The sequence below is a fragment of the Mobula birostris genome, chromosome 19 (assembly GCF_030028105.1).
Source record: "Mobula birostris isolate sMobBir1 chromosome 19, sMobBir1.hap1, whole genome shotgun sequence".
In the NCBI taxonomy this organism is placed as follows: Eukaryota; Metazoa; Chordata; class Chondrichthyes; order Myliobatiformes; family Myliobatidae; genus Mobula; species Mobula birostris.
The window spans coordinates 19,867,769-19,889,068 of NC_092388.1; the positions used below are offsets into that span (position 1 = coordinate 19,867,769).

The window sequence follows — 21,300 nt, forward strand, 5'->3', positions numbered from 1 at the left end:
CATGCCATGTAAACCCTGCCACAGCCATTGTGCATCAGATTGTGTATCTAATTTCACACAGAATTGGCTTTTCACTCTCACAATTGCCTTCCAGAAGTTGTATCTGGACTTCTTGTCGGATTCCGGCCTTCTATATACAGATCTAGCTCTCAGTAGACTGAATCTCCTGATTTATCCTGGGCTTCTGGTTTGGGAAAACTTTGTAATTTGGCAAACATTTGCTAAATACACACAAATGGTGTCAAGCTTCCTTATTGTTGTGAAAAAGGCATGCACCTCTCTCAATGCTACCAAACAACTACAAAGATTACAGTGAATGATATTACCAGAATGTTTCACAGAACTGCAACGGGTTTAAAACTATAGGATATAGGAGGAGATTAGGCCATTTGCCCACCAAGTTTTCTCTGCCATTTCATAATGGCTGATCCAATTTTCCCCTCAGCCCCAATTTCTTGCCTTCTCCCTGTATCCCTTCATGTCCTACCTAATCAATAATCTAGAAACTTCTGCCTTAAATATACCCAATGAGTTGACATCCACAGCTGCTTGTACCAATTCTACAGATACACCACTCTCTGGCTAAAGAAATTCCTCCTCATCTCCATTCTAAAAGGAAGGCCCTCTAATTTGAGGCTGTGTCATCTGGTCTTAGACTCACTCACCATAGGTAACATCCTCTCCACATCCACTCCATCAGGCCTTTCATCATTTGATAGGTTTCAATGCGGTCACCCCTTACTCTTCTGAATTCCAGTGAGTACAGATTGTGAGCCATCAAATGCTCCTCATATAATAAGTCTTTCAATCCCAAAATCATTTTTGTGAAACTCCTTCAAAATCTAACGTCGGCACACCTGTTCTTGGATAAGGAACCCAAAACAGCTAACAATACTCCAAGTGAGGCCTCAGATGGTCCTTTACAAAGCCTCAACATTACATCCTTGCTTTTATATTCTGGTCCTCTTGAAATGAGTGCTAACATTGCATTTGCTTTCCTCACCAGACTCAACCTGAAAATTAACCTTAGCGAATTCTGGACAAGGACTCCCTAGTCCCTTTGCACCTGAGATTTTTGAATTCTCTCTCGATTTAGAAAATAGTGTACTCTTTTATTTCTTTTACCAAAATGCATGACCATATACTTCCTGACACTGTATTCCTCTGCCATCATTTACCCATTCTCCTAATCCATCTAAGTTCTTTTGTAGCCTCTCTATTTCTTCAAAACTACTTGCCCCTCCACCTATATTCGTATTGTCTGCAGACCTTGCCACAAAGCCATCAATTACATCATCCAAGTCTTAACATATGATGGAAAAATAAGCGGTCCTAACACACATCCCTGTAGAACACCACTGGTCACCAGCAGCCAACTAGAAAAGGCTCCGTTTATTCCCACACTTTGCTTCTTGCCAGTCAGCCACTGCTTTACCGATGCAAGAATCTTTCCTGTAACAAGCTCGTAGCTTGTTAAGCAGCCTCATGCGTGGCACCTTGTCAAAGGCCTTCTGAAAATCCAAGTACACAACTTTCAATGATTCTCCTTTGTCTATCCTACTTGTTATTTCTTCAAAGAATTCCAACAGATTTGTCAGGCAAGATTTTCACTTGAGGAAACCATGCTGACTGCAGCCTATTTTATCGTATGCCTTCAAGTACCCAAAACCACATCCTTAACAATCAACTCCAACATCTTCCCAACCACCGAGATCTGACTAACTGACTACAACTTCCTTTCTTCTACCTCTCGCTTCTTGAACAGTGGAGTGATATTTGCAATTTTCCATCCACTGGAACCATGCCAGAATCAACTGATTCTTGAAACATCACTACTAATGCCTCCACAATCTCCTCAGCCACCTCTTTCAAAACCCTGGGATGTATACCATCCAGTCTTAGATGACTTATTCACCTTCATATCTTTCAGTTTCCCAAGGACCTTCTCCCTACTAATGGCAACTTCACCCACTTCTGCCTCCTAACACTTTCAAACTTCCAGCATACTGTCAGAAAAGACTGATGCAAATACTTCATCAGTTCATCTGCCATTTTCTTGTCACCCATTACTACCTCTCCAGCATCATTTTCCAGCGCTCCAAAATCCACTCTTAGCTCTCTTTTATACTTATGTATCTGAAGACACTTTTGGTATCCTCTTCAATATTACTGGCAAACTTACCTTCGTATTCCATCTTTCCCTTCTTAATAACTTCTTGGCTGCCTTTTGTTGTTTTTTAAAGGCTTCCCAATCCTCTAACTTCCCACTAATTTTTGTTCTATTAAATGCCCCCTCTTTGGCTTTTACGTCGGCTTTGACTTCTCTTGTCAGCCACGAATATGTCATCTTACCTTTAGGATACTTCTTCCTCTTTGGGATGTATATATCCTGCATCTACTGAATTGCTTCCAGAAATTCCAGCCATTGCTGCTTTGCCAGTGCTCTTTTCCAATCAATTTTGACCAGCTCCTCTCTCACGCCTCCATAATTCCCTTTACTCCACTGTAATACTGATACCTCTGACTTCAGCTTCTCCTTCTCAAATGTCAGGGTGAGTTCAATCACATTATGATCACTTTCTCCTAAAGGTTCCTTTACCTTAAGCTCTCTAATCAATTCTGGTTCATTACACAACACCCAATCTAGAACAGCTGATCCACCAGTGGGCTCAACCACGAGCTGCTCTGAAAAGCCATCTTGTAGGTGCTCTAGAAATTCCCCCTCCTGGGATCCAGCACCAACCTGATTTTCCCAATCTACCTGCAAACTGGAGTCCCCCATGGCTATTGTAACATTGCCCCTTTGGCATACATTTCATTGTAATTTGTAGACCACATCCTTACTGCTGATTGGGGATCTGTATACAACTCCGATTAGTCTTTTTACACTTGCAATTCCTTAGCTCTATCCACAACAATTCAACATCTTCTAACCCTACATCACCTCTTTCTAATGATTTGATTTCATTCTTAACCAACAGTGCCATACCAGCCCCTCTGCCTGCCTGTCCTTTCAATACAATGTATATCCTTGGACGTTAAACTCACAGCTATAATCTTCTTTCAGCCACAATTCTCTGTGTGTAAAACTATCTGCTTATTTGTTTCCTGTGAGCTTCACAAAAACATTGATCTCAAAATCTTAGAAAAATAACATAAAAACAAATCAGATCACAATGCAATTAATCCCGAGTGACCATATGTGATCCTTTTACTTGAGCCAAAACCCACTACCTTACCCACTTCTCATCTAAAAGCCTTGGATATGATTCTATGGCCCTCATCACCACTACTGTGGCTGAAGGTTCAGTCCAGATTCATCATTCTTTCATGAGGAAATAATTCTTCATAAAAGTCATAGTTTTAATGATTCAAGTGTACATCATTCATGGCCCACCATCCAATCCATGCTCTCTTCTCACTGCTGCCATCAGGAAAGACGTAGAAGGGCCTCAAGTCCTGTGCCACTAGGTTCAAGAACAGTTAACACCCTTGAACCATCAGTCTCCTGAACCAACTTGGATAACTTCACTCACCTCAACACTGAACTGATTCCACTATCTATAGATTCACTTTCAAGGCCTCGACAAATCATGTTTCCAATATTATTTATTTATTGTAATTACTTTTTTGTGCTTGGCTCATTTTGTCTCCTTTTCAATATTTGTTATTTGTCCGTGTTTATTTGTGTGCAGTTTTCACTGATTCTACTGGGATTCTTTGCACCTACTGTGAAATCCCCCAAGGAAACGAATCTCAGGATAGTATATGGTGACATACAGGTACTTTGACAATAAATTTACTTTGAACTTTGATTTACTTCCTACATACATTAATCACTCTGTAGGCAAGGTGACAAAAAAAAATCATTGCTTTCACTCAGGACTGAGCATCGTCTTGTGTCACTGCCAGAAATAGATATGGATACTGTACCATCACTTAGCGTTCTGGCGTAGCTAGTCATCTGCTGTATTTCAAATGCAAAGATTGGCACTTCAGTGATGCTGAGGACAGGCATTTGGAATATACCCAGTCAACTATGAGATATATCTAACTGTGCACAGTTCTGATCTTTGTGAAAAATTCAAAAATGTCGGAAGTGTACTGGTGCAAATAAAAGAGAGATTACAACTATTAGAAAAATATCTGCAGACTGGTGCTCTTATGGAAAAGGATACTGTGATAGAAGAATTATGAATGTCTTTTCAGGGGAAGGGCTTGGGAAGAGTACTTATGAAAAAACTCAGTATTGGATACTGTTAACACTAATAAATACAGTAAGGGCAACAGGAGTTACATTGTAAGGTGGATAATGGTTAGAACAATATGGAACTTGATACTGCAAACAGCAGAGATGATTTATATTGATGCATATAAAGGGAATCTAAGGAGAAGAAAAACAACAAAAGGCAAACAGACAAGAAAGGAAGAGGGCAAGTGAAGCTCTAGAAGAACATAAATAGTGGCAGATCTATCAGACCCAATGACCATTTTCCGTGCAGTACATTCTATATGAACTATTTTATTGTCAAGGAACTGAAACAGCCCTACAATTATGGTATTAGATAAACTGACTGTGTGCCTGTCCTCCTGCCACAGCAATGTTAAACAGGCCAATATTTTAAATAAATGACATGTTGTGTGCATCATACAATAAAATAAAGAATCCATTCAGTGATATAATGGATGCCTATAGGTTAAAACAACAGATAATCTGTTTGAAACCTTTTATATTGCTGAATATAGAAAATGTTTAAAAATTGCAATTAAGGTTCACTTCAAAACATCCTTGATGTCTGTGCATGAATACCAAGGTTGCAATTTTTGCCAACATTTACCACTGTGGATTTAAAAAGAGGCACTATTGTCAATGTTTCCTGAATGACTCAGTGTTTCTCCAAAAAGCAGCAGTGCAACCTCTGACTTTGGCGTAGCCAGAGTACTACATTATTAATGACCACATCAGAATAAACTAGGACATGCTCTGATCAGGACAAAGGCAAACCTCAGTTCTCATCCATTTTAATTGAAATACATGCATCCAGATTCTTTGGCTGGGACTACTGGTTACTTCTACAAAGTATACAATCGTCTCTGGCTAGCCAACTGGAGCAGATAATTTTAACTTGATTTCCAAAATTATATACAGCATCTCGAATATAGTAAATCCATTGATACACCTCCAAAACAAGACAGACATTAAAAAAGGTAACAATCAATAGTTAAGGGAAGTGTGATGGAAGAGGAGTATTTGAAGGTGGTAATAGAAAGCTGGAAACACGGACGTAGATATGGAGTTGACATAAACATAGCGGGTAGCGTACAGCGTAATGCCATTACAGTGCCAGTGACCTGGGTTTATTACCCACCACTGTAAGGAGTTTCTATGTATTCTCTGCGCCCTATGGGTTTCCTTTGTGTGCTCTGGTTTCCTCCCACATTCCAAAGACGTTCAGGTTAGGCGCTACCTAGTTACATGGGTGTAACTGGACTCCTTGAGCTCACTGTGCCAGAAGGGCCCGTTACCCTGCTGCATCTCCAATTAAATAAATAAATTTAAGAAGGGTATTTTGAGGGCACAGTTCCATATCTGGGAAAAAAAAAATCAGGTTTTGTACAGTGATGTGTGAACTGCAAATACGTACAAATGGTAAAAGGCAAACTTTAAATTAGAGCTGGTTAAGTGTGCAATATAAACTGCATCAAGGATCTTCAACGTGCATTTATTATCAAAGTGTGTATACCAAATACAATCTTGAGATTCATTTTCTTGCAGGCAGCCTCAAAACAAAGAAACACAACAGAATTCACAAAAAATAGACACAGGAAGGCCAAACATCCAATGTGCATAAGAAGAACAAATCATGCAAAGAATAAAAGAAAACAAATGTTACACAGAACATGAACTGCAATGCCACCAAAAGGGAGTCCACAGCCATGGATCTACAGTACAGAGATCTGTGGATAAAGTTTTGAAACAGAAAGCCACAACTGTTCATGAAGATGGAGCTAACCTCACCAAGTGCTCATTTTTTACGCATGTGTGCTTTTACGTTGACTACTGACAGATTATTAAACAGAATGTCACTGACTCACTCGTATTCACATGCCATCCACATGTACCTACTTTTCCAGCGAATGCCGACATGCAAAGCAGAGAACGGAAATTCTCAAGATTCAAGTTTGTTTATCACATGTAAGTTGGAAACATACAGTGAAATGCATTGTTTCACACCAGCCCTATTGAGTGTGGTCTTCCAGTGATTCTCTTGTTTCTTGTATTTGTTGTGATTGCCCACAAGAAAAAGAATCTCAAGGTTGTATATGGCAACATATGTACTTTGATAATAAAGTTACTTTGAACCAGAGGGTGTGTTAGGGACAGCCCGTAAGTGTGGCCACGCACACGATGCTCAGAAGAGCCACACAGAACACAACAGGCAGAGTTGTTAGATGCAGCAAAGACCCAGATACAAGTATAGACAGCAAGAAACAACTATGACCTCAAAAATTACACGGTCATTTTCATTAGCTGGAATATAGAAACATAGAAAATAGGTGCAGAAGTAGGCCATTCGGCCCTTCAAGCCTGCACTGCCATTTATTATGATCATGGCTGATCATCCAACTCAGAACCCCGCCCCAGCCTTCCCTCCATACCCCCTGATCCCCGTAGCCACAAGGGCCATATCTAACTCCCTCTTAAATATAGCCAATGTACTGGCCTCAACTGCTTCCTGTGGCAGAGAATCCCACAGATTCACCACTCTCTGAGTGAAGAAGTTTTTCCTAATCTCGGTCCTTAAAGGCTTCCCCTTTATCCTCAAACTGTGACCCCTTGTTCTGGACTTCCCCAACATCGGGAACAATCTTCCTGCATCTAGCCTGTCCAATCCCTTTAGGATTTTATACGTTTCAATCAGATGCCCCCTCAATCTTCTAAATTCCAACGAGTACAAGCCCAGTTCATCCAGTCTTTCTTCATATGAAAGTCCTGCCATCCCAGGAATCAATCTGGTGAACCTTCTTTGTACTCCCTCTATGGCAAGGATGTCTTTCCTCAGATTAGGGGACCAAAACTGCACACAATACTCCAGGTGTGGTCTCACCAAGGCCTTGTACAACTGCAGTAGTACCTCCCTGCTCCTGTACAAATAATCTTATTTTTAACAGAGACTGTCCTTATATGCAGCAAGATACTTTTCCTTGACATATTGTGCTGTGGATTTTGGTCAACGTGGGCACCCCATTGCACTGGGCACACTCAGAATTGCATCACTCTGTACCTCTGACATTTCTAGTATGAGAGACAATAATCAACCTTGAGATTAATGCTACCAAAGAAAAACCTCTAGAAGCCATCTGAATATTTCCCTTAACTGCAGCTATTAAATTAGCAGTGAGCAACGAGGACAGTGGACTGATAAGCAAGGGAACACTGAGCAGGAGGAAAACGGCGAATGAAAGGTCACACACTATCTTCTAGTCAGTTGAGGGAGACGAAGCACAGGCCTTGGCACTGTGGGATGTGCCGTCCTCTATAACGGGCTCGAGGAAGGAAGGGCAGGCGATGCCACCTATCCCTCGCATCCACTCACCTTGATCAAGACTACCGCAATGAGCACATTTGTGGTATCCTGGCACCTCCCCCTCTCCCACACCCACACAGTAAGACACTATTCCAGGATCCTTTTCATTATTGCAGACATGAAAGAGGAATCAGTGCTGCGGCTGATGTCTGCCTCCGGTTGGCTTCAGCCGCGCACACACGGATGATGGCACTGCCCCACGGACCAGAGGGCCGGTGACAGCGAGCGAGCAGCTGATCACGGTCACCATCCTGTCCTCTCCACCCTCCCATCTGCAACCGGACCCACCCCACTCGACCGCCTCAAAAACGAACATAGCTTTTAACCCCCTCCCGCCCCACTTTACACGAAACATCTCCCCCCAACCAAATCAGCGGCATTTAATTTTGCTGCGCATCATAAAATGCACAGCAGAAGTAAGAGAGAGAGAGAAATAAATCCACTGACCTGTTCGCCGAGGTCGACCGCGATGTTGGTGACGGCCAAGGGCACGAGGAAGCGCACCAGCGGCCAGTAGTGGGTGTGAAAGGCGGCGAGTTTGAGCATGGTACCCGCGGACCCGCTTCCTCGGTCCCCGGGGGATGGGTACGCGAGGCTGGGGGGTGGAGCAGGGCAGTGAAGGAGGGCGGGCAGCTCCGCGGAATTTAAAACAACAAAAACAAAAAAAAAACACCCACAAAAACCGATCAGAAGAGCTGACGGTCCCCTTTCCCTCCGCACGACACTGAAAAGGGGGACCGACCAGAAGTTTCTGCCATTGTGCAGCGCAGTAAACAAGGAGAGGGCGAAAACAAGCGAGAGGCAGCAACAATTGTAAATTCACGCGCAGAAGCTTCTGCCTGCCGGTTTGCTGGCGGAATGCAGCAGCAACAACAACATGATGAGTGCCGGCGGCACATCGGTGTGTGCAGGAACGGCTAAGGGGTAGGGAGGAGGGAAGGAAGTCACACAACAGCCACTGTAGATCTGACTGCACAGCCCCTCCTCAGCGCGTCAGCACCCGGCTACCAGGGGCAAGGCGGCGTGCTCCCGGTTAATTGCTTGAGACCTTGGATCACCTGGGATAGCTGGCGCCTTTCGCACCCTACTGGGATATCGCAACTGTTGGCGGGTCTCCGGAGAGCTGAAGGAATGATTGGAGTGAAATTCATTATGTCAACTCCACATCTACGTCCATGTTTCCATCTATTACCTTCTTCAAATACTCCTCTTTCACCACACCTCCCTTAACTATTGATTGTCACCTTTTTATAATGTCTGTCTTGTTTTGGTGGTGTTTCAATGGATTTGCTATATTCAAGATTGTACGATGACCAATTGCATAACTTCTGCTTCAGGTCTACGAATGTTCCAACAACTGACCTTTAACAAACGAGAGTCACTCTAGTTTGTACCTTTTCTGGTGGTTCTACTTTATATAGCACCTGCCACTTAAAACATCAAAAGGAAAAAATAATAATAAGCACAAGAAATCTGCAGATGCTGGAAATCCAACACAACGCACATAAAATGCTGAGGGAACTCAGCATTTTGTGTATATTGAAAAGGGAAAACAAATCTTAACAACGAGTAAGTTGCTGACAAGGCAAATATATATACAGGGGCAAAGTGCAGCCACAAAGTGTGAAGTGTAAACATGTTTGCTAGATTTAACTTTCCATTCTTGAGTATACTCATAAATTGGCTCCAGATTTTAAATCCCAATTATACAGTGTTTGTGTTATTGTAGTAATAAACATACTTTCATTAAAATGTTGTAAGTATATTCCAAAGCCATGCCTGTGGTTTGAATCTCATCCAAGTTTCAGTCAATAGCCATACCTCTTCAGGAATTATTTTTTTAAAAATTTAATTGATCTGCGTATCCTTCAAATGTGAAACACAATAAGTCAACGCATATTATGTGCAGTAGATTCAGGATAATTGGGACACATGGGGAACAATACATTTTGTGCAAAGCAAGTGCCTGCCCCAATTAGCTAAAGTTTCATGGAAACACTCACAACACGCTGGAGGAACTCAGCAGGTCGGGCAGCATCCGCGGAAAAGATCAGTCGACGTTTCGGGCCGGAACCCTTCGTCAGGACTGTAGGGGGAAGGGGCAGAGGCCCTATAAATAAGGTGGGGGGAGGGTGGGAAGGAGACGGCTGGTAGGTTCCAGGTGAAAAACAAGTAAGGGGAAAGATAAAGGGGTGGGGAAAGGGAGGCAGGGAGGTGATAGACAGGAAAGGTGAAGAAAGAATAGGGGAAAACACAATGGGTAGTAGAAGGAGGCGGAACCAAGAGGGAGATGGTAGGCAGCTGGGGGAGGGGGAAGAGTGACATAGGGATAGGGCCCCCCTCCCCCAGCTACCTACTACCTCCCTCTTGGTTCCGCCTCCTTCTACTACCCATTGTGTTTTTCCCTATTATTTCTTCACCTTTCCTGTCTATCACCTCCCTGCCTCCCTTTCCCCACCCCTTTATCTTTCCCCTTACTTGTTTTTCACCTGGAACCTACCAGCCGTCTCCTTCCCACCCTCCCCCCACCTTATTTATAGGGCCTCTGCCCCTTCCCCCTACAGTCCTGACGAAGGGTTCCGGCCCGAAACGTCGACTGATCTTTTCCGCGGATGCTGCCCGACCTGCTGAGTTCCTCCAGCGTGTTGTGAGTGTTGCTTTGACCCCAGCATCTGCAGATTATTTTGTGTTTAAAGTTTTGTGGAAACAGTTAAAAAGTTATAAAACCCTCTTCCACTGTGATCCCTGCTGCCCTCCAATTGTAAATGAACATCAATTTCTTGAACTTCTAGTAATTGCTTCCACCTCACTCCTTCACCATTCCTCATTCCCATTTCCATCTCTCAAATTTATTTCCTTACCTGCCCATCACCTCCCTCTGGTGCTCCTCCCCCTTCCCCTTCTCCCTTGGCATTCTGTCCTCTCCTATCAGATTCCCCCTTTTCCACCCCTTAATCTCTTTAAGCAGTCGACTTCCAAGCTCTTTACTTCACCCCTCCCCCTCTCCCGGTTTCACCTATCACCCCCTTGTAACTCTTCCTCTCCTCCCCCCACATTCTTACTTTGACTATTAATTTCTTTTTTCCTGATGAAGGACCACAGCCTGAAATGTTGATGGTACTTTTTTCCATAGATACTGCCTGGCTTTCTGAGTTCCTCCAGTATTTTGTGTGTATTACTTTGATTTACAGCATTTGCAGATTTTCTGATTTTTATAAAAAAGACAAACTGCTGTTTAACTGAGTAACAAATTATGTATTTAAATGAAGTGCAGAGCAACTTAGAGCACTATCAAAACTACTATTACACGGTGTATTAGTTCCTAATAGTTATCAATGGAGGAATTCGTCCAATGTACACACTCTTTCGATTGTACATTAACAAAATCAGTGCAGCCACCTAGTGTAGATCATACTATAATGCTATCAATGATTGTATCCTCCAAATCTTCATTTTCATTGTAAAATTCAAGATGATTGCTGATACATTCAAATTCTTCATAGGTCCTAACTTGTTGAAGTAGTAAAATTGTTTCATTTTCACTTCTGGCCATTTCTGGCACCAGCAAGCTTGAATACTTGAAACTGCAGTGAGCAAAACAGTTCAGAATTGTCTTACTGTTTATTTTTCATCAACTATTAGTGACAAAAATCACTTTAAATAAACAGGCACAAGCAACCGATGGTGTTTAAAAAATGTTCACTCTAAATGTGTTGTAGTGTCTAATGACCACACAATTTTATGCATCTGATGCTGGTTAGAATCTGTTCAGCAACAGTCTCCTATTCCAATTAAGTAAGTAAACATAAGTAACTATTCCTAAGTAAACGAAGGGATCCCAGCTATTCTTACGATTAATTTTTGCTCTTTAAGAGTTGTCCTAAATTGCAGCTGCCCTATATTGGCAGACATGAAAGTTGGAGGCGCTGGGGATCTGGAGCAACACAAAAAATGCTGGAGAAACTCAGCAGGTCACACAACATCTATGTAGAGAAATGGATAGTTGCCATTTTGCATTGAAATCCTTTACTCTGACTGGAAAGGAGGGGAGATAGACAGCATCGGTATAAAAAGGTTAGGTTAAGCAGTGGACAGAGATCTGACATGTGACAGGTGAATCCAATTAGTGGTGCAGTGACATGTGTATACACTCATGTGGTCTTCTGTAGGCATCGCTCATCCCCTTCAAGGTTTGACATGTTGTACATTCAAGGGTGCTCTTCTGCACAACATTGCTGTTAAATGAGAATATTTGAGTTACTGTTGCCTTCCTGTCATCATGAAACAGTCTGGGCATTCTCCAACCTCTCATCAACAAATCATTTTCACCCACAGCACTGTAACACACTGTACTTTTCTTTGTTTTTACATGATCCTCCAAAATCTCTAGAGACTGCCGTGCATGAAAACCCTGGGAGATCAGCAGTTTCTGAGATACTCAAGCCACTCTGTCTGGCACCAACAATCATTCCAAAGTTCAAAGTAAATTTATTTTCAAAGTATATACATGTCACCATATACAGACCTGAGATTGATTTTCTTGCAGGCATACTCAATAAATCCATAATAGAATAAAACCATAATAGTATCAATGAAAGACCACACCAGCTGGGCATTCAACCAGTGAGCAAAAGACAACAAAATGTGCAAATAGATACAAAAAGAAAAAAAATGATAATAAATAAATGAAGGATAAATATAGAGAATATTAGATGAAGAGTCCTTGAAAGTGAGTCCATAGATTGTGGGAATATTTCAGTGGTGGGGCAGGTGAAGTAGAATGAAGTTAACCCTTTTGGTCAGGAGCCTGATGGTTGAGGGATAATAATTGTTCTTGAGCCTGGCGGGTGAGTCCAGAGGCTCCTGTACCTGCTTCCTGGTGGCAGCAGTGAGGACAGTGTATGGCCAGGGTGGTGGTGTTCCTGATGATGGGTACTGCTTTCCTGCAATAATGCTCCATGGGCAGAATAGTGGGAGGGCTTTACCCATGGTGGACTGGGCCATATATGTTACTTTGTGTAGTATTTTCCTTCAAGGGCAATGGTGTTTCCATAACAGGCTGTGATGTAGCCAGTCAATATACTCAGGAGGTTTGCTCCTCCTGAAGTCAATAATCTGCTCCTTGGTCTTGATTACATTGAGTAAGAGGTCATTGTTGTGGCACCACTCAGTCAACCTCCCTCCCATATGCTGATTCGTCACCACCTTTAATTCAGGCTACAACAGAGGTGTTGTCGGCAAACGTGAAAATGGCATTGGAACTATGCTTAGCCACACAATCATAAGTGTAAAGTGAGTAGAGCGGGAGCTAAGCACACAGCCTTGTGGTGCATCTGTTCTGATGGAGATTGTGGAGGAGATGTTGTTGCCAATTCAAAATGACTGGGGTCTGCAAGAAAGGAAATCAAGGATCCAGTTGCACAAGAAGGTATTGAGGCCGAGGTCCAGAAGCTTATCAATTAGTATTGAAAGGATGGTAGTATTGAATGCCAAGGTGTAGTTGATAAAGAGCATCCGGACGAATGCATCTTTGCTGTCCAGATGTTCCAGGGTTGAGTGAAGAGCAAATGAGATGGAACCTGCTGTGGGCCTATTGCACCAGTTGGCAAAATGGAGCGGATCAAAGTCACTCCTCAAGCAGGAGTTGATATGTTTCATCACTAACCTCTCAAAACACCTCATCACCATTGATGTAAGTGCTACTGGACGACAGTCATTGAGGCAGATTACCACGTTCTTCTTGGACTCCAATATAAGTGAAGCTTGCTTGAAGTATTTAGGTATCCTCTACCAATAGAGATCAACCAAAATCAATTCAATGAATGAAACAAGATGTAATCAAGATATATATGGCAAGGTAAAAGGCCGAGGGTTCGTCTCAAAACTTTGCAATTAGCCAAGGAAAAGGGGGGATGGGGCCTACCTTCTCTTAGAGATTATTATTTTGCAGCACAGTTGAGATCTGTGATATGCTGGTGCAACCCATCATATGACGCTCAATGGAAAAACATTGAGGAGAGGATACTTTCCATCCCTATACAGGTAATTTTGGCTGATAACAACCTACAAAGTTACATAAATACTATAGATAACCCATGGGTGAAATGGACTCTTAAAATATGGAAAACTATTATAAAATAATATAAACTAGAGAGAGACATTGCAATTCTTAAATGGTGTGCATATGACTTGGATTTTACGCCGAATAAACTAGATGCTAGATTTAAGGACTGGACAGCTAAAGGAATAACAGCTATTTGCAATTTAATGAAAGAAGGAACACTGTTCAGCCTTGAAATGCTCAAAGAGAAACACTTATTAGAAAAACAAGACTTTTACCGGTATTTACAGATGCGACAGTATGTTAATAGGATGGTTAAAAATGCAACCAAGGCAAGTACATGGCTGATTTAGCTATTTAGAAAAACATATAATTCAGATAACGGTAGTAGAATCATTTCAAGCATGTGTAAGGGTTTGTCAAATCTTAAAACACATTCGACTTCATACATTAGAACAAAATGGGAGAAGGAAGGAGGGATAATAATATCTGAGGAAGAATGGACAATAATATGGAGGTATCAATGGAAATGTACCAGTTCACAGAAATGGAGGGAGTTCGGGTGGAAAAACTTGATAAGATATTTTATTACGCCCTCTCAGAAATCCCATTATGATAGTAACCTCCCTGTTTGCTGGAGAAATAGTGGAAATCAAAATGCAAACTATTATCATATTTTCTGGGAATGCCCTGTTATCAAAGACTATTGGAGTGGGATACATAATGCCCTACAAGACACCTTTAAATGTGAAATACCCTTAGAGAGTAATACAATATATTTTGGGTATAAACCTCAGGAATGGTTGAAAAAAGATAAATATTTAATGAATATACTGCTGGCGGCTGGTAAAAAGACCCTTACCAGGAAATGGTTATCACAGGAGAGCCCGACTTTAAATGTATGGATGGAAATTACAATGGATATCTACAAAATGGAGAAGATAACAGCATCAGTTAATCATAAGTTGGAACAATTTGATTCATACTGGGAAAAATGGTTTAACTACATAACACCTCATAGGCCTGATCTTATCCTCACAAGTCAATGAATATATTGTTAAAAAAAAGATCACCCCCTACTTTGTACATAGCTTTCTTCTTTCAATCATTCTTTCTTTCCTCTCCTTTCTATAAGTGTATACAGTACCTCAGATAAATATTATGTGGAGATTTGTGACAATTATGATTATATGATATGTACAGTATCTGAAGTACATATTATGGAAATGTTTGTTTGATGATGAACTTCGATAAAATATAAATTACAAAAAAAAACAGTTGGGTATCTCAGACTACCGGTGAGAGGTTAAAGACCTTATTGAACACTTCAGGTAGATGATCAGCACGGGTCTTTGGTAGTTGGCCAGATACCTTTTGTGGGTTAACCCTGCTGAAAGCTGCTTACACGGTAAACTCAGAGATTGAAATCATAGGATCATCGGGCATTGGGGGAGTTCATGATGATCCCTTTACGTTTTGACGCGAGCATAGTACGCACTGAGCTCATTTGGAAGCAAGATCACTTAGATCACATTTCTTCACCTTTCTGATGTTTGATATGAATAACAACTTAACCTCTTTTATGCATTGAGTCACTGCCACACGATTGTTTGATTAGGTATTTGCATTAATGATCAGGTGTGCAGGTGTACCTGATAAAGTGGCCCCTGAGTGTTTGTAAGAAGCACTTGGGGAAGTAAATGTTATGGTCTACGTTGTTAAAAAGGAATTGGAGAATAAGAAGAAGTTGGTTTTTTTTACAGAACTGTGAGGTTTTGATGATTGCTTAAGGTGCTCATTGCCAGGGTAGGCAGTGGGGATAAGCTCCCTCTACCTATTAAGTGCTCCCAATGGCATACCTCTCAAATAACCCCTGACAACCAATTCCAGGCCTTCATGGGCGGCTTAGCTACTAAGTCCAGTGGAACCTTTTCTACAGACAGGAAAAGGGGCAAGAGCGGGTAACTAGTGCCTTAAAACCAGTTGCTTCATACAGATGGGGCTCCTCAGCCATGGTTGGCAGCTCATGAGGGAGAAGGAGAACTCTGATCTCAAACCTCCACTGCCCTGCAGCTATATCCACTCACGGGAAAGGCTTCAGGAGTAAACCCCAAGGAAAAATCCAGAGTTGGAGTCGCTAAAGCATATCATTGAGCTAAAGTCTGAGATATAAATATATAGTATAGTACTTTTGCACAGTACTGTATTTTCAGAAGGCACTTGATAAGGTGCCACACATGAGGATGCTTAAAAAGATAAAATCCTATGGTATTACATGAAAAATATTGGCATGATAGAGGCAATGAGTGGGAATAAATTGGGCCTTTTCTGGTTGACTGCCAGTAACTGGTGGTGTTCATCAGGGGTCTGTATTGGGACCGTTAATCATCGTCAATGATTTAGAGGATGGAATTGATGGCTTTGTGGCAAAGTTTGAGGATGATACGAAGATAGGTGGAGGAGTAGGTAGTGCTGAGGAAGCAATGCGATTGCAGCAGGACTTAGACAAATTGGAAAAATGGGCAAAAAAGTGGCAGTTGGAATACAGGGTTGGGAAATGTATGATAATGCATTTTGGTAAAAGGAACAACAGTGCAGACTATTATCTAAATGGGGAGAAAATTCAAACATCAGAGGTGCAGAGGGACTTAGGGGTCCTCAGGCAAGACTCCCAGAAAGTTAATTTACAGGTTGAGACTGTGGTAAAGAAGAGAAATGCAATGTTGGCATTTATTTCAAGGGGAATAGAATATAAAAGCAAGAAGGTAATGCTCAGGCTTTATAAGACACTAGTTAGGCCGCATTTGGAGTCAACAGTTTTGGGCCCCATATCTCAGAAAGGATATGCTGTCATTGGAAAGAGTCCAGAGGAGGTTCACAAGGATGATTCTGGGAACAAAGGATGAAAGGGTTAACATATGAGGAGCGTTTGGCAGCTTTGAGCCTGTACACACTGGAATTTAGAATAATGCGTGGGGATCTCATTGAAACCTACGGAATGTTGAAAGGACTAGGTAAGGTGGATGTGGAGAGGATGTTTCCTATGGTGGAGGTACCCAGAACTAGAGGACACTGCCTCAAAATTGAGGGGCAACATTTAGAACAGAGGTGTGGTAAACCATATATGTTGTAACTGGGTTATCTGCCTGGACACGCCCCTCTGCTGACTGCACCTGTGACTCCTCCCACAGACCCCTGAATAAAGGCAATTGTGCCACTGCTCCTCCTCTCAGTCCAGGGGCAGATACTCAGCATGGTGGAGGTCACACTTTACTGCTAATAAAAGCCTTTCAGTATTTACTCTACTTCCAGTCTTTTGGAGTAATTGATAGAGCATCAAGAGGTAAGGAGGAATTTTTTTTTAGTCAGAGAGTAGTGAATCTGTGGAATGCTCTGCCACAGACTGAAGTGAAGGCCAAGTCCGTGGACGTTGATAGTTTCCTGATCGGTCAGGGCATCAAAGGATACGGTGAGAAGGCAGATGTATGGGGTTGAGTGGGATCCGTGATTGGCCATGATGAAATGGCAGAACAGACTCAATGGGCTGAATGGCCCAATTCTGCTCCTATATCTTATGGTCTTATTTGTCAACTTGGAGTGGAGGGTGAGATTGTAAATCTGGTGGGAGCAAAGGCGATTGGGAGTGGCAAAGATGGAGCACTGTCGGTGGGGTGTGAGACGGGTGGCAGAGAAGGAATGCCGGGGTGGGGGTTGCGTGAGTGCAGACACACCCAGCTTTGAGACAACAAGCAACGTCATTTGATTTCAAACAATTTGTTTATTGATCATTACAGAATGTCTTTCCAGCATTTCCTGTTCCCTCCCCTCTCCTTTCCCCTTTTCCCAACCATGATTTTCCTTTCCCTGCCCTCTTCCCACTCTCAGTCCACAATAGAGACCCAGATCAGTATCAGGTTTATCATCACTCACATATGTCATGAAATTTGTTTTTTTTTTTTGCATCAGCACTACAGTGTCATACATAAAATTACTACAGTGCTGTGTAAAAATCTTAGGCCCCCTAGTTGTATATATGTGCCTAAGACTTTCACAGAGTACTGCAACTAACGCAGCTTTGTTCCCTATACTAAAGGAGGTACAACAAGAGCTGACCAGAGTCATGGTTGCCCTGGGCGGAATTGTTGGGTAAAATGTTACTCTGCTATAGGACTATACTCGAGACCAGAAAACAATGATAACTTACTTAATTGTTGTTATGTACCCTCCAAGGTGAGAGTTGCAGATGTTTGTACTGAGGAGAATGAATGAATATGGAGACTGAATCAGCATCTCAATCTAAATTGAAGCCAATGTCCAAAGCATGAAATTGTAGTTAGGGCCTCATTTACATTAGAATGTAGGAACTTCTAAATGATAAATGATTGTGGAGCAGACTCGGTGGGCTGAATGGCCTAATTGTTCTCCTACGTCTTATGTCTTATAAAAGCCTAAATTCTTTTAGCTTGCCCTGTATCACTTCAGAAATCACCAGACAGAAAGTAACTTATCATAGCAATCAATCTTTGTCAGTCTATAACAGACATGATGCAAGTAAAATCCGGCGATGCACAGCTGTGGGAAAGTCCAACCTGTTCTGTTCAAGTAGTCAGAATCAGAATCAGGTTTAATATACTGTCCCAGCACATGTCGTGAAATTGGTTAATGCTGCAGCAGCAGTGCTATGCAATACATGATAACAGAGGAAAAAACTGTGAATTACAGTAAATATATAACTAGTTAAATGAAGTTAAGTAGAGCAAAAAATAGGAAATAAAAAAGTAGTGAGGTAGTGTTCATGGGTTCACTGCCCATTCAGAAATCGGATGGCAGAGGGAAAGCAGCTGTTCCTGAATTGTTGAACGTGTACCTTTCGGCTTCTGTACCTCCTTCCAGGTGGTAGCAATGAGGTACAATTTGTACATACAGTATAAACTTCTTTAAGAAGTGACAGAAGAGCTATCAGAATTCCTGCAAGCACCAGTCCATAATGTAGGCTTTAGCATCAGCCAGTTTACACTTTAACAGTGTGACGGGGTCGTGAATTACCTCTATGAACTGTCCTTGATTATCCCTCTTAACTGTGCTTTTGAAGAAAGAGAGGGAGAGTTATTTACCACCGATATCTTGTTTTGAAAAGAGAGAGAGAGAGAGAGAGAGAGACGAAGACTAACTGTTGGACTGTCACTTTAAGGAACGAGAAAGAACTGGTTAACTTTTGGATTTCTGCTGAAGTGGAGACAGCACCGAGCAGCTCGTAAGTTGCTATGGTGACCGAAGGCAGCATTATTTAATGGACACTCGATGTTATGATTTTTGGCAGGTTGTTGACACTTCTCAAGGACTTTTGCCTGCTTGCATTTCTTCACGGAGAGAGGAAGGAGGAGTTATTTGAGTGACAGTTGATGCTCAGCACGGGAAGATAAAATGGGAGGTCAGATGATAGACCTCAGACACATGTTTGGACACTGAATGAGCATTGTTGTGCCCGCAGAAAAAGTGGGTTTTGGAGGATCGATCAGGCAGATCGATCAATTGTTCTTGCGGTGAAAAGAGGAAAGGGGTTGACTGGTGGGGAGTTGTCCATGTGTCCACCCTCGCCTGGGAGATAGCTCCACCACAGAAAACTAGTCCCCTTTGCTAAAGTCACAGTTGGTGACTTTTAAAGGATTTCGAAGGACAACGAGAAGATCAACAGCGTCAGCTCACCTGAAGACTCAAATCTCTCCCTCTCTCTCTCTCTCCATCACTATTCAACTCAATACCACGAACTGAACTTTACTCATCATCATAAGACTTTACCCCAGACTTAAAGAAGCTTGGTTTTTCATACATATATTTCCACACTTACTGATATGCTCACTTATATATATAATCATTGCTAACCTGTTTGATTTATCTACATTTATATTACTGTATTGCATAGTTACTAATAAATATTATTAGTTAATAGCAATACTGGACTGCAAAGTGTTTTCTATTTCTGCTGGTTCTTTATTCCTGTCACGGGGTACGTGACAAACAGTAGGTACATACTCCTTGAGATAACACACAATTGATTCACTGGGCTTCTGATAACAGTGTTATCAACTTCCAACTACTGATTTATTGGTTCTGGTTCTTATAAATGTTATGTTCCTCCTTAGCGCTGAGCCATGGTTTCCATATGCATTATTTCATTACATATCATTAGTGTAATTGTATGCAATATTGATTCATTAACGTTTTATCAGATTCCTGTCTCATTTAATCTTCTAAAGGGTAAACTGTGCATTTTATTTTGATGTAATCAGCAAATTTAGAAACATTAGTACTCTACCAGAGTGTGCAGTATTCTATAATGCACACTCTGCTTAGAATGAATTGTACGGCCCATATATGCTCTCCTGTAACTAAAGTCCTTTTCTTTTGGATATAATATAAAAGTTCAAAGTAAGTTTATTAGTCATACAAATACATCATCATATACAACCCTGTGATTCATTTTCTTATGGGCGTACTTAATAAATCCATAATAGAATAATAACTATAATAGAATCAATGAAAGACTGCACCAACTTGGATGTTTAACCAGTGTGCAAAAGATAACAAAATGTGCAAACACATAAACTAATAATAAATAAATAAATATCAAAAACATAAGATGAGGAGTTCTTGAAGGTGAGCCCATAGGTTGTGGGAACATTTCAATGATGAGGCAAGTGAAGTTGCGTGAAAATAACCCCTTTGGTTCAAGAGCCTGATTGTTGAGGAATAATAATTGTTCCTGAACTTGGTGGTGTGAGTCCTATGCTCCGGTGCCTAAATTTAGATTATTTCTTTAGATTCAATTTGAAGCAGCAGTTCTAATGCTTGTAGTTGTTGTTCCTCCCTGCACATTCTGGCGCATCGGGAGGCAACCTTTGCTGTTCCCCTAGCATTTGTCTGTTTTTTACGGTTCTGAGTTGCTAACTTGACACTCAACCCAGCACAGATGGAAAGCGTGTAAGGAGCTGGCTGGATTCAAACCCAGGACCACTCACCTCAAAGTCCAGTGTGGAAGCTACTGCACCACGGGCCGGCTAAAGTTCCAATATTTTATTTTGATTTAAATCCTACCAAAATTTTCAGTGTTACGTATATTTAAAAATACGTACAAAGTTTTATACTTAAGTAAAATTTCTGAGCTTTTACATTAAAAGTTGGTTATATCTAATTGTTGATCAGATAATTAGCATCGTGTTCTCAGGATAATTAGCATCATGTTCTGCAGGCCCTTATCCTTGGCCTCAGAATAGATTTACACTTGTCCGAGCAGCCGTTACTTGCCATATTGCAGAAGACTATCCACTTTAAATAGACAAATGTTGGGTAAGTTTATCTAAATCTCAGGTGGCACAGTTGTGTGGCGATTGGAGAGAGCCTGAACATGAACTCAAAGGAAGTAATCCACAGCAGCCTTTGTTGATTTTCTTCGCTAATGGAATCTGCTTAGATCACTGAATAATCATCAAAATGCAGTTTCACATAAAGGCATAAAACAATCTTTTATTGTCATTAATAGTAACACCATGGAAAGTAATAAAGAGCCAACAATTTGTCTCAGCCCAACTCTTCATTCCCCTCCTCTGATGCTGCCTGACCTGCTGAGCTCCTCCAGCATTTTCTGCATGT

At 41.5% G+C, this 21,300-nt stretch overlaps 1 protein-coding gene across 2 annotated transcripts in view; it reads right to left on the reverse strand.

Moving 5' to 3' along the window:
• The window catches only part of LOC140212463 (progressive ankylosis protein homolog B-like), a 163,753-nt gene that overhangs the window by 128,302 nt on the left and 14,151 nt on the right, over window positions 1–21,300 (reverse strand). The window contains exons 2-3 of one of the 2 annotated variants that reach the window (XM_072283297.1): window positions 14,513–14,575; window positions 13,255–13,376 (exon numbers count right to left, since the gene is read on the reverse strand). Coding sequence is in view for 1 of the 2 variants with exons in the window: in XM_072283296.1 (XP_072139397.1) it covers window positions 8,037–8,135 (99 nt within the window). In the remaining variant the exon portion in view is untranslated. Of the gene's footprint in view, window positions 1–8,036; window positions 8,535–13,254; window positions 13,377–14,512; window positions 14,576–21,300 lie in introns of those variants that run through there. The other variant, XM_072283296.1, reaches the window with a different exon arrangement.